Genomic DNA, 14,744 nt, shown 5'->3' with positions numbered 1-14,744 from the left:
ATTATCTGAATATGAAGTGTTCTGTGCCGAAAAGTGTTCTGTTCATCATCCTGTGAAAAGGCACATGCATTGCTATCTTAGCCAGCTACAGCAAGTTCGGAGACTGTTCTTTATGGTTGCTTTGTAACATTTTCCAGTTGACTGACATTGTCTCATGGATATTTCTGTTCCAAAACGAACGAGATCTGGGAACTCAGTACGGTACTGTCAGGTAAGAGTTGATATCCTAAAATTAAAATGCTGATTTCTGATGTAAATTGGTTATTTTCCCCAAAATGTTGGCAAATATTGTGCAACATTCCTTCCATCTTGGTGTTGTGTTGTAACTGTATGTACTGTAACAGCCAAGACTTCTGAAATATGCCATCTAATTTTGGTATCTTTTTTGCCAGTTCACCTAATCCAGCATCTGACATAAAAAATACTGTCCTCTGTCTGACACGAAACTCCATTTCATCTTTCACTTTTTTCATTCTGCAATTCATTCTGCACATTCAAACCAGCATCAACTTGAAGTTGAAAAGAATTAATAACTTTCTGGCAACCCACGGACTATAATCTCACCTTCTGGAAATGGACCAAAGTTTGCACCTGTTCAAATGTGAAGTGAGGGCATGTTTTTCCATTATAAATAATTAGCAGGATTTGCAAACATCCTGTTGTACTAACCTACGAATGCATACTTTGGAATGGACATTGAATAAGTATCCCTGCTTTTTAATTTGCTTATGTTCTAATTTGTCCAATTTATTGTAACAGTTAAATAAAAAATGTATACTGCACAGAATGCATTTTTGTTTGCAAGAGTTAAACTAATCTCAAGTTCTCATGCATCACTGCTTCTCATCTGGTATTTTGGTTGCTTGGATTTTGACATTTTAGCATCGGGAAATAATGTACACAAAAACATTTTGACAATCTATAAACATCAAAGCCAAAAGGAATGGGTCTTTTTATGCTGACTAACCACCTTAGTAATCCAACCAAAATCACATATCCTTCATTTTTTCGAAAGTACCTCTGATCACTCAGAATATTCCATGCCATAACTTAAACCAGTTCACAGTCATGTGATCACAAGCAGTAATACAGAAAAGAATCTACTTTGGAAATACGATATGAAAAAAGTCAAAATGTATTTAAATAGATTGTGGTACAGAGATTTCAATAACAGGAGGATAAGAGACACCCATCATCTGGAGAGGACCCCCCTCCCCCATCTGGGAGTTCACATGTATGTGGGTATATCCTAGATGGCTCATTCTAACTTCTCTGGTCCCTGTTGTGAAATTAATACTGGGCTCTTGGTTGCTGAACCTGGATAATGTATGCCTATTTGATGTGCCAACAGTTAAAGAGATGGATGGTCTTTCTTGGTTACAATGATGATTGATGGAATTATACCACTGATGAGAGGGTGACAACAGTCTGGAGACAAAGATGTAAAATGTCTTCAATGGATGCATTGAAGGCCAAGTCTTCCATGGACACAGGCCAGATCATGCAGATATGATCAAGCTTAATAAGTTGTGTCTTTAAGTCTGTGGTGTGGAGGGGTGGCAAAGAAGCCTCCTTCAATGGTAAAGTAAATTGTCAGGGAAGATACATTTCAAAAAGACTGATCACCATATCCAGAACTAGGCATTAGCTTAGATGGTGCTGGGACTGGAGTGGAAGAGATACAAACCCAGTGAACATCTGATCCCAAGGTCCAGTACTATTAAAGAGGAACTGATTACCATAAACATGGTTTACATTCTTGATGGGCTGTCCAAGAATGGTTTATGTACATCACCATAACTTGTTAGTACTGGCTCAGCTTTTGTTTGGTGTTTCACAGCACAGTGACACTCTGAAGGTTATACTGTGACAAAGCTAGTAAAATGCCTTGCCCAGAGACACATTGGTGTAGCCAATCTGGTATGATCACCCCTGTAGTCAATCTGGTATGATCACTGCTGTAGCCAACCTGGTATGATCTCCGCTGTAGCCAATCTATTATGATCACCCATGTAGCCAATCTGGTCTAATCACCGCTGTAGCCAATCTGGTATAATCACCGCTGTAGTCAATCTGGTATGATCTCCGCTGTAGCCAATCTAGTATGATTACCCATATAGCCAATCTAGTATGATCACCCAAGTAGCCTATCTGGCATAATCACCGCTGTAGTCTATCTGGTATGATCACCACTGTAGCCTATCTGGTATAATCACCGCTGTAGCCAACCTGGCATGATCACCGCTGTATCCAACCTGGCATGATCACCGCTGCAGCCCTATCTGGTATAATCACCGCTGTAGCCAACCTGGCACGATCAACACTGTAGCCTATCTGGTATGATCACCGCTGATAAGATGGTGGGAACTCACCCCCATATGGTCACAGCTCCAATGCATTAACCACTGAGCCACCTAGAACAGAAGATATTGGTGGCAGACTGAATGGAGATGTGCTGTCATTGTGTGTGGGCTCCAGCTACAGAAAGAGTAAATTGCTAGGATGTCCTTTCTATTAGCAACTTATCCGACTCAAGTGGTGGTGGCATTCAGAAATTAGAGATGACATTGGCATCTAAAGGCCACCTGCTGGCACTCTTGTTAGCCAGGGATAGCTATTTGGCAGCAACTATTATCCATCTGAGTGCAGATTTCATATGTATGGTCTGACTGTCAAAGGTAGTGCAAGCTGGTTGAGTCTGAACTACAAAACAGCTCAGTTGAATGGTCTGATTGACACTGTACAGAGAATACAGGAACGGTGATTTAGAGACCACAAGACAGCTCTATCAAATGGTCTGACTGACAGTCTATGATGGCTGGGTGATTTAGAGACACTGACTGATCACATAGACATTCTGGTCAGGCAATGCAAGCTGGATGATACAGCTTGATAATATACTGTCATGTTGTCGGACTCGTGTTAGAAGCACAGCCCAGAAGAAATTAGTGTGTGTGTGTGTGTGTGCAAAATTTGGATATTTAACGTAGATGTAACAATTTTTCAGTCATATCGCTATGATGTGTTCATTGTGGCAGTTTACAGTGATGTCTACAGACACGATTTTGATCTTCCATAAAAAAGCTGAAATTATTTTAAGGTGGGTTTGGAGGTCAATGTGCATTCGTTTCTTTTCCTTCTCAGTGAGAGCCTTTCTCCTTTAAAGCTGGTGCTTGTATTGGCGACATACAGTGCGCATATTCTGACAGAGGGCTACATATGTTCTATTACGTAAGAAATCTTTCTTATTGTAGTTAAATGCACTTTTCCAGACGATTTCTGACCTTCTATGTTTCCATTTGCAGCTTCTTTTGTGGGTGCTGTTCTAAGCTCTTTCAACCGTGATTACCGTTAATTCAGATCTTTAATGCAGAGGTCACTAAATGCCAGTCCTCAAGCATTCATTTTTCTTATAAACAGACCAACAAAATTTCTGTCAACTTCATGTGCAGCCATTCCCATATGTTATTTAAACCTTTATCTAAACTTTTCATGTCATGGTCTTTCTCAACAACTCAGGGCACCATGTTTTGCAAGCATTCTTCTTCTTTCCACTGCCATCAGTTTCCGTTACACAAAGATTCATTGGATAAATTAAAACCTTTGACCAATCAATATACTGGTTACAAGAGTAGTGTGCTAACTAATATATGGAACAAATAATTTACAAGGATCGTTACGGAGTGGGAGCGGATAGGATGTTTTTAAAAAACCAGATCAGAGATGATACAAAAAAACAGACTACCTCTTAATGCTGAGTGCCCATCAAGGTAGCTGTAAGTACCATTTTAATAAGTCTTTGGTACGACTCAGCTGGGCTTCAAAGCTATGACCTCCTGCATCCGAGGCAGGTTCTCTAACCACTAGACCACCAAACGGTCAAGAAATAAGTAACATGATGCAATAAAATTTTAAAGATATGAAATAGCATGCTTGAAATAGGCCAAAGTTTCTGCTAATCACCTCGGTCTGTTTTATTTCTAGATACAGCGTCCATAAACATTTGGATCAGATCTAATACTTCCCTGTGATGAGAAAATTCCTACGGATTATTCAAAATCAAGATTTGTTTTCTAGTTTTTTTAAAAATGTTTCCGAAGACAGCATACTGACCAGGAATGACTGGAAACAGTGACTAATGAATGACAGGATTTGGCACCAAACTCCTCCATCCTGTTGTTGACAGACAACATTTTAGCATTTTTATTTCAATATAAACCAAAGATGTGATCATGTGTAATGGAAACTGGTAGCAATGGAAAGAAGCATGCTTGCAAAACATGGTGCCCTGTGTAGTTGAGAAAGAAAATTGAAAAAAGATGTCATCTTGTTTTCACACTTGGGAGGACTGTGAGTCCGTGCATGTTCTCCAAACAAATTAGCAATATGTAATGGATCTGAAGAAGATATGCTTACTGTTCTAGCGATGTTCTGGGCAGCCCTGATCTTCCTCAACTTCAGGTAACCTGGATTCATGCCAACAGCCTGACCAATGTAAACAGAGTTAAGGATTTTCATGTTTCAACAGAAATTGCCCCCTATGTTCTTAAAGAATTAGTGGTAACTCCAAAGAGGGTTTGGAATGAATGATTACGTGTATGTGTTGAACCTCTCTTTTCCAATTAGGAATATATACATTTCAGTGACAACATGAAAAAGATCACCACTAATTATAAATGAACCCACTGATAATTAGTACCAATAAATTATTTTGGACAGTGATCAATAAATGATTCCATATACACCTCTCCCTCGTTAACTGCGAACAACGGGGTCCACAAACATAAACCGCATCTTAAACAAGGAGGCTAGTTACAGAGGGACCTCCAAAAATTGAAAAAAAATATGCTTAGAGAAAACCATGTGTGTGTGTGTATGTGTGTGTAGGAAACTGGGCTGTGGAATATCTGAATCCTTGCTTTACAATCACATTGAAAATAAGAGCTAATAACGCGCTTTTCCTAATTAACTCGTTTGTTATTCTGTATATACTAACATTTTCAAAAATGTCCAACATGTGTAAGATATTTTAAACTGGTTTCAACAACCATTATGCGTATGCAAAAACATCTGTGTATTATGTCATTGCTTTTTGTTTTGTTGATTAGTCTGGTTCCTGGAGTGATATTTAATAGTAAACTACCAACCTAGGAGTCAATGGAGCAAGGAACTATACCAAATAATGATACACCACCAAACAAGATTCCTTTTTCTTATATATATAAATCCAGAGACATTGATTGTGTAAGATGATCGTCTACATTGAAACTCAATTTTTATATTGTTCACTTAGTACATTACTGATGTGATTTCATTGGAAGTAATAGTGAAACTTGTCATCCTTGAGGATATCTCCAAGTAACAGTTCAGGAGGTCTCTGAAGCTCACTTGCCCACAATGGTCTGTATCAAGCTCTTCATTTTATGAAGTATTCATTTTGCTTGGATGTTCTGCTATCTTTGATCAGTTATGAATGAGTCTGTTAATTTATGGTAGTTTATGTTACATACTCAATAACATTTATAAGTGTTCGATTGATCTAATGAAGTGAGTTCACCCAACATATGACTTGGGCTGCTAGATTTTAAGTATATAGGATCTGCATGCCTTTTACCTTTTCTTTTATTCCACCTCCATTATTTGATTCAAAAGACATAATGTGATAATAGAAAGGAGGCCAGCTTTTAATTCAGTGCAACAATACAAATAATTCTGCAAATCAGTTATCAAAACACAGTCAACACTTAGGTTCTCAAACGCTTGCGTTCACGGCTGTTATGGTAGATTGCCACATTTTACTGTTAAATACACATTGCATTTATGATGATTACACTTAAGAGGAATGAAAAGATAGAATTAAAACACAAATTGATAAAAAATTATTTAGTTGGCATTGAAATATTAATCTACTGCCTACAACTTGATATGACTTTCAGGTTTTTGGGAAGAGTAACAGTAAGATTTTCACATTTTCATCATGGCTGAAATGGGGCCATACTAGATATCAGATCTGGGCCATGCTGGATATCAGATATGCACCATTTCTAATCAAGACTAGCTATATATCATAAGAAGTCTTCCGGTGAAAGCAAAGTGTTGATCTTATCAACCATCTATGAGAAACAGCAATAAGAATTTTTTTTCAGATGGCCATTGTAGTGGCCATATTGGAGGTCAGATCAGCCTTTTTAATTTATGACCAACATCATGAAAAATCTTTCAATGAAACCCCATATTAATATTATCATTCATTAAGGTGAAGTAGTGATAACAAGATTTTCAAGATGGCTACTTTTGTTACCATATATGTGTGACACCATCATGTAGAACCAAATAGACATAAGTCTTTCAATAAAAATCCCCATGTTGATACAACCAAGAGGAGTGGCAGAGATGCCTACCCTAACAAGACATGCACAGCAAGACAGCAGATTTCTTTCCATAGGTTAGACCAATTTTCAGTAGGGTATAACAAAATCAAGTACTACTATTGCTTAATTGGAAAACATCTATTAAAACAAGTTCAGAAATGTGATTTAAGATTGATGCAGAGATTGTTGTTGTTGTTACTGTGGGGTTTAACACTATTTTTCAGCACACGATAGGCTATGCATGGCGGCCAGAATTAATGGAGGAGGAAGAACCCGGGAAAACCCTGGGAAGAACTACCAAAGCACGAAAAGCTACTGGCAAGCTTTCTCAAATATCCACATTGGCCGAATCCTAGACTCAAACCCACGCAGAGGTGAGATGGCAGTGATCCGTAATGGAGAGCGCTTTAGACCACTCGGCCACCCGATGCAGAGATGGTAAACATTAAGTTGAACTAAAAATCTGTCAAGTACACATGGACCTTAATTTCACAAGCTGCAGTTGTTCCAAACCTTATGGAGTTCAATGACTTCTTGTTATTTCCCAGCTTGACATAATCATTAACTTTTTTCCCTTCATTTTGTGTCACAACAGCAATCAACTCTCCCACTATCTGGCATACTCAAACCAACACATGTCAAATAAACATTACCACTTCCTGCTTTTCTCCCCCAAGAATCTCAATATTCCTTTTCATTCTTATGTACTATTAAACCTTTTAAAGTGGGTTATTGTCAATTACATCTCGAATAATAGCCATCTAAGAAAATTCTTTAAGCAAAAAACTTGATCATGCATATGTTTTGCATGATAAAATGTGCAGTTTAAAGCATCTGAAGTACTACTGTAAAGTTTGTCTGGTCCCCAGGAAAACTCCACAAAATCAAATATGAAACTGATCCATATCAAAACATGGACAAGCTAGTACCTTTTTGTTCTCCCCTAAGTTCATACCTTCGGAGACAATTCCACAAGACTTGTGTCCAAATCAAAAAGGGGTGGCAGATCTGGTGTGCTGATAACAAGATGGCAGCAGCCATAAGCACCATTTTCATTCAGGAGAAGCAGCATCATGCTATGAGCATGTTTGGCAATCCTCCAAGTAGTTTAGGAGGAGTAGCAACAATAAATCTGTGTTAAAGTAAGGATAATGGAAACCACCCAGCCCTACAAGTTCTTCTGCTTGATGACCAGAAGAGCAAACACTAAAAACAGACTGAGGATATTGTTACCATTTCTTTAGACAGCCTTTTACATGCCAATCACTGCAAACCATTCTATTTCCAACAAGCACTCTCCTTATTATGTAATCTTCTAAAAACAGCTTAATGCAGCCATAATTACGACCAGATAAAGTAAGAAATATGTTTTGTCGAAAAAGGCGTTATTAACAATGCAGATTGTTTCTTATGATAGATTAATTACAATTTACCACAAGTTACAGCCATTCGCTTTCAGCAAGGAGTAAACACATTCTGTAGAGATGATGTAAAAGTACAATCATATAAAAGCTATAATGAAGTAGCTAGATGAGAAATTATAGTTCTAAAAATAACCAAGTCAATAAAAGATTTCAAAAAAATAAAATGGTGTTAAAATAACTTCTTTTTAAAATTTAATGATTTTGTGTCAATTGTGTAACAGGTATAAAGTTTTCAATTTATACAACTTGCACAATGCAACCCTGACAGCTTAATAGTAGTTGCAAGTGGTTTTTCAGGTAGAAAAGAATCTGAAACCATGGAGAAAACCATCCAACCTTTTTTTATATAAAAAAAATAAATTAAAATTGAGAAAAATAAACCAAATTAAATATGTCAAACATCTCTGTCATCAGATTACTAAAGAGTGCATCACTGGCCAGTGTGAGATATGCCCCCCCCCCCCAATTTATGACAAGTGTATATGCCTATCCCTCAGACTCTAGGGAAGCCCGACTAGTACATTGTCTAAAGTCTATGTCTGCCCTTACAGCCCACATACAAGCTCTATATGTGAACCAAGATTACAGACAATATAGTCACTCTGGTTTACTCTCACACACTGGTTGTCATGTAGGTAGGTTATCATCATTTGACAAGAGACTACTTTAATGACCATATAATATATGTGGGTGACAACATCATGTAGAATCAAATAGACATCAAAAGAGGTCTTTCAATAAAAATCCCCCATGTTGATACAACCAAGAGCAGACCTGCCAACCCCAATGAGCCTGTCTCAGTCACGCACTTGTTTTTATCCATACGACTAACCAGTTTTCAGCAAGGTGTAACAAAATATCAATAACTGCTATTGTAAAGCTGGAAAACACAATTAAAAGTTCAACGCATCAACAATAAACATTATGTTCAACTGAAAAGTTTGTAAAGATTGCGTAGATTTTATTTACCACTAGTACAGTTGCACAAACTCGAGTTCCAAACCATATGCAACTCAATGGCTTGTTGCTATTTCTCAACCTGACATAATTCTTGGGAAATTGTTTTCCATTTCACATGACAACAGCAATCATATCGCCCGCCATGAGACATACTCAAATTGGCATGTGATGTCCAATAAACGTAATGATGTCCTTTCCAGATTTTAACCTCAACAATCTGAATACTCCTTTTTATTCTTCTGTGTTGATTATTAACACTTTTCTAGAAGCTTATTTTCCCTTTTGTCTTAAACAGGCATCACTTTCTGGACGCCATTTTTAAAAATTCTATAATCAACAGTTTGAACATGCCGATGATTTGCATGAACAAATAGGTGCAGTTTAAAGTGTCTGGCTGCTGCTGTAAAGTTAGTCTGGTTATCTAATTTCATTAATTCTAAATGAAACCCGGATCCAAATAAGACACAGATGAACAAATTATCCGGATTTTTCAGCAACGATCATTTTTCCGTAGTTTTTCTAGTATGCTGTTAAGTCCGTATTTTAAGGGTAATTTTCACAAGACTAACGGCAAAATCGTAAGAGTTCGCATGTCTGCAAGAGGAGTGGCAGGACTGCCTACCCTAACAAGACATGCACAGTAAGACAGCAGATTTCTTTCCATAGGTTAGACCAGTTCAGAAACATGATTTATTGTTCTTGTTCGAGGGTTTAACACCATTTTTCTGCACAAGATAGGCTATACATGGTGGCCAGTATAACTGGTGGAGGAAAAACCCTGGAAAAACCCAGGGAAGAACCATCGACCCAAGAGAAGCTACTGTCAGGCTTTCCCACGTACCCACACTAGCCGAGCCTTGGACTCGATCCCATGCAGACAGAGGTGAGATGGCAGTGATCCGGAATGGTGAGCACTTTAGACCACTCAGGGCCACGAAACATGACTTAAGATTGATGCAGAGAAGGTAAACATTAAGTTGAGCTAAAAATCCGTCAAGTACACATGGACCTTAATTTCACAAGCTGCAGTTGTTCCAAACCTTATGGAGCTCAATGGCTTCTTGCCATTTCTCAGCTTGACATAATCATTAACTTTTTTTTCTCCATTTTGTGTCACAACAGCAATCAATCAACTCTCCCACTATCTGGCATACTCAAATTAACACGTGTCTAATAAACATAACCACTACCCTTCCTGCTCCCACCCAGAGAATCTGAATATTCCTTTTCAATCTTATGTACTAGTAAAACTTTTTAAGAGATTAATTGTCAATTACATCTCGAATAATAGCCATCTTAAGAAAATTCTATAAGCAACAGCTTGATCATGCAAATGTTTTTCATTACAAAATATGTGCAGTTTAAAGCATCTGAGGTACTACTGTAAAGTTTGTCTGGTCCCCAGGAAAACTCCACAAAATCAAATATGAAACTGATCCATATCAAAACATGGACAAGCTAGTACCTTTTTGTTCTCCCCTAAGTTCATACCTTCAGAGTCAATTCCATAAGATTTGTGTCCAAATCAAAAAGGGGTGGCAGATCTGGTGTGGTGATAACAAGATGGCAGCAGCCATAAACACCATTTTCATTCAGGAGAAGCAGCATCATGTGATGAGCATGTTTGGCAATCCTCCAAGTAGTTTAGGAGGAGTAGCAACAATAAATCTGTGTGTAGCAACAATAAATCTGTGTTAAAGTAAGGACGATGGAAACCACCCAGCCCTACAAGTTCTTCTGCTTGATGACCAGAAGAGCAAAAACTAAAAACAGACTGAGGATATTGTTACCATTTCTTCAGACAGCCTTTTACATGCCAATCATTGCAAACCATTCTATTTCCAACAAGCACTCTCCTTACTATGTAATCTTCTAAACACAGCTTAATGCAGCCATAATTACGACAAAAAAGAAATATGTTCTGTCAAAAAAGGCGTTATTAACAATGCAGATTCTTTCTTGTGGTAGATATTAATTACAATTTACAGCCATTCGCTTTCAGCTAGGGGTAAACACATTCTGTAGAGAAGATAAAAAAGTAGAGGTCACATAAATACTATAATGAAGTAGCTAGATGAGAAATTATAGTTCAAAACATAACCAAGTCCATGAAAGATTTCAAAAAATAAAATGGTGTTAAAATAACTTCTTTTTAAAATTTAATGATTTTGTGTCAATTGTGTACCATGTAATAAAGTTTTAAATTTTTTACAACTTGCACAATACACCACTGACAGCTCAACAGTAGTTGCAAGTGGTTTTTCTGGCAGAAAAGAATCTGAAACCATTGGGAAAATCATCCTACCTTTTAAAACATTTTTAAAAATTTAGAAAAATGAACCAAATTAAATAGTTCAAACCTCTCTGTCATCAGATTACTAAAGACTGCATCACTGACCAATGTGAGATATGTACCCCCCCCCATTTATGACAAGTGTCTATGCCTATCCCTCAGACTCTTGGGAAGGCTGACTAGTACACTGTCTATAGTCTATGTCTGCCCTTACAGCCCACATACAAGCTCTATATGTGAACCAAGATTACAGACAATATAGTCACTCTGGTTTACTCTCACACACTGGTTGTCATGTATTTAGGTTATCATCATTTGACAAGAGATTTTTTTTATGAAAGCAGGCAATGTACACTTTCTTAATGTAGTAAGCTTAACATTTCCTGTAACTATATTTTATTTAGCATCTTACCAACAGGTGGAATTTTTATATCCATGATCTTATTTATTTTGTATTACAAGTCTACATGCATGACTGGACAATCCGGACGTCTAACAAAAAAGTCAAGTCTTCCCGGACTGTACTCTTGATAGCTGCCCAATGATTCCCAACAGAATGCAACCAAACAATGTATGTGGTTCACACAAGTGATGACCACTGTGAAAATGTTCTATAATGTTTGTGATGGTAACTACAAGTTAGATGAAAACTCTAGTAGGTTACCTACCAACAAAGACAATACAAAAAAGGCAAGGGAGACAGACTACTGACTTCAAAATGATCACTAATGCAAATTCTATAAAAGATAAGACCTTTCTGCAAATTTGGTAAAAATATTCCAAGTCACATGTGATACAGCCCCATTTATACACGATATTAGACTCTGGATTTTTTAAAATAATTTTAAGAAAAAAGGATATAAGTTTGGCAGACTCCGCTTCTCCTTCTGCCTGAACCACTTTCTGTTGTCTCTCTTGTTTTGCCTTCTCCACTATGAACTGAGCTCTCTGTGCCTCTTGCTGAGCTACCTGGAGGACAGAAATATGTGATTTCAATTTTATGTCAGGCTAAATTATGTTTAATTAAAGTCTATTTTTGAAAGGAATTTAAAATTATACTGATTAGATAAAATAATAAAACCATAGTTCACACACCTAGTTGAAATATTTTTGTCATAAATCATACCGTACAATAGCACCTAGTAATACAACAAAGCAACATCAATTAGTTAACTAGATGTCTCTGTTGCTACAAGAATCTCATACTGACGAAGTGAATATGTACTTATGAAGCCTTAAAATAATACCTACCTAAGCTTTAATATCTGGTAATCAACTGATTTCATAAACTTTGAAAGGAATGACTATACCAACAATGACAAACTAGTCAAGCAATTTTGACAAAAATCATAAAAAACTGGTACAGTGTTCCATTTGAAAATAAAATGAAGTTTATCACATGAAAGTTTATTTGTCAAACAGTGACTCGTCTTAGTTAGCCTGTCATTGGAATGGTCATACAAATGTTTTCTATGCAAGACATTCATGTTCAGATTTTCTACTTCCCAAATCACCCACACACTTTCAAATCAAAGTACTGAGAAAAATGATAGCCTGAGGTTTAAAGTGATATTAATTTACGCAAGATTAGCTGGAAGGACATACGTCAAGAGAAATTGCTCTTCACGGTCCATCTAACACACTGATGGTCCATTCTGCATGTACTTGTGGTCCATTTTACACACATGGTCCATTGTATACATGTTCATGGTCCATTTTTATTCATGGTCGATTAAAAAAGAATGTTCTAAATAGTGTTCCTTTCATTTTCAATTTTCTTTTCTCAGAGAATTTAAATTAACATCTGAAACATTTTTGAGAAATTATTGTTCTAAACATTTTCTAGCATCGTTTCAAGTTATACGATAGGTGAAACAACATTCACTTGAGATAAGTGTTATGTTGTTAAATCATTCACCTTAAACTCCGAGTGGCCTCTCCTGACAAATAACACTGACCTGAAAGGCCAGTGGAAATATATTTTATTACCAATTTTAGCAAGTCCATTCACTTTGTTGCAATTACTAGTAACATGCATTAAATGTGGTACAAGAGAATGAATATTTAGCTAAAAATATAATGAGATTGAAATCACTCTCAGTCGCACAAAAATAAGTCTAAGCAAAAATTAAATGTAAATGCTAATTTAAACCTACCTGCTTGGACTCCACAGCTGCTGAATATTCTTTACCAAACGTAAGATCTGTGATGGAAACATCATCAAGGATAATATAAAAGTCTTTTGCTCTCTCTACAAGATCTCGTCGGATTAACAAGCTGACTTGCTGACGCTGTGTGATAAGCTGGGAAGCATTAAATTTAGCTACCACGCTCTTCAGGACCTAGAAACAAAAGTAAAAATTATGTGTAACATCGTTGTACCTTGGATCTCAAAAGGGAGGCCTGGGAATAATGTATTCCCTCCTAGGATAGCACATCCACCCACCCCAAGGAAGGCCCCCAGATAAGTAGTGAATAGTTATTAGGTCAGATTTCAATAATGCAACAATGCAGACAACTAAATCTACAAGAAATCAGCGTATACTTCAGACTCTTCCCAGTATTTCTCATGGATTGAGTTATTGGCCAAAGGGTAATTTCAGTGATATCTACAGATTTTATCTGAAAAATGGTGTTAAACTCTACAACATTCTGCAGATATGCTGACAGGATTTTATCTGAATGTGCGAGCTCCCCACCTGTCACCAAAATAAGGGAGGAGCAGAAAAGAAAGAAAAAAATGGTTGTGGGTGGGGTGGGATATAAAGAAATGGCCATGGTTAAATATTTACTTAGCATTTGAATAATATGTCTTGCTTTCTTACTCAACTTTGTTAGAGTTATACTGAAATCAAAATCCTTAAAAGATGTCCCATTTAGCTGTACAAGCATCAATCTGTTTATTGTTTCCAAGCTTAATCTCTTCGTTGCTTGTGTATGAATACTGTTCTCTGAACAGAAGCCCCTTTCACAGTCTGCTGTCTGAAGGGACATATACATAGCTAGATTGCCCAGCTTTAACATGTTGCGGAACTGTTCTCTATGGTTGTTAGGTACAATTTTCCAAAGTTCATTAATATTGTCTCTCCACTATATCTACTCCAAAATAAGACCTTTTTTTTTAAGATGAGCTCTGCCAAAGTTTCATCAGCCAGAACGAAATCATCGGGAGATGAGCCATGCATGGAGCCAGCCATTTTAAGTTTTCTTGGCAGCCCAAATTTTAAACAAACTTGTAAAACATCTTAGATGAATACAGGGTTCAAACTATGATAGAAGTCTTGTTCCAGGGCCCAATATGCCAATAAAATCTAGTTTAACAACCATTAATGTCAAGCCAAAGTAACCATATGCATAAAGTTTCCTACCTAAAAGGAAAGAGTGCTATGAAGCCTTTCCTGGCAGCACAACTGTGTGCATGATGCATGTCTTTATGTGTGCATGAAGCATTAGCCTTTACATGTGTACAATGCATATGCCTTTACATGTGTACAATGCATATGCCTTTACACATGTACAATGCATATGCCTTTACACATGTACAATGCATATGCCTTTACATGCATACAATGCATATGCCTTTACATGCGTACAATGCATATGCCTTTACATGCGTACAATGCATGTCTTTATGTGTGAATGATGCATATGCCTTTACATGTACATGATTTATATACCTGTATGTGTGCATGATGC

The 14,744-nt window shown here is 37.1% G+C and overlaps 1 protein-coding gene and 2 non-coding genes across 3 annotated transcripts in view; all 3 read right to left on the bottom strand.

The window, feature by feature from the left end:
• LOC149781669 (prohibitin-2-like) overlaps positions 1-14,744 on the bottom strand; it is a 35,470-nt gene that overhangs the window by 8,591 nt on the left and 12,135 nt on the right. The window contains exons 5-7 of the mRNA XM_089935746.1: positions 13,205-13,390; positions 11,910-12,017; positions 4,417-4,494 (exon numbers count right to left, since the gene is read on the bottom strand). Of these exons, the coding sequence (XP_089791872.1) occupies positions 4,417-4,494; positions 11,910-12,017; positions 13,205-13,390 (372 nt within the window). The remainder of the gene's footprint in view (positions 1-4,416; positions 4,495-11,909; positions 12,018-13,204; positions 13,391-14,744) is intronic.
• Positions 8,201-8,450, bottom strand: LOC149781671 (small nucleolar RNA U85). The gene has a single exon (XR_016414845.1). It is a non-coding gene; the product is annotated as a small nucleolar RNA U85 (small nucleolar RNA).
• Positions 11,121-11,368, bottom strand: LOC149781670 (small nucleolar RNA U85). Its single transcript, XR_016414844.1, has one exon. It is a non-coding gene; the product is annotated as a small nucleolar RNA U85 (small nucleolar RNA).

Source organism: Sinohyriopsis cumingii, chromosome 15, assembly GCF_028554795.1.
Source record: "Sinohyriopsis cumingii isolate HCF-2022 chromosome 15, ASM2855479v2, whole genome shotgun sequence".
Classification (NCBI taxonomy): domain Eukaryota; kingdom Metazoa; phylum Mollusca; class Bivalvia; order Unionida; family Unionidae; genus Sinohyriopsis; species Sinohyriopsis cumingii.
This window is presented reverse-complemented; position numbering and strand designations above follow the sequence as displayed.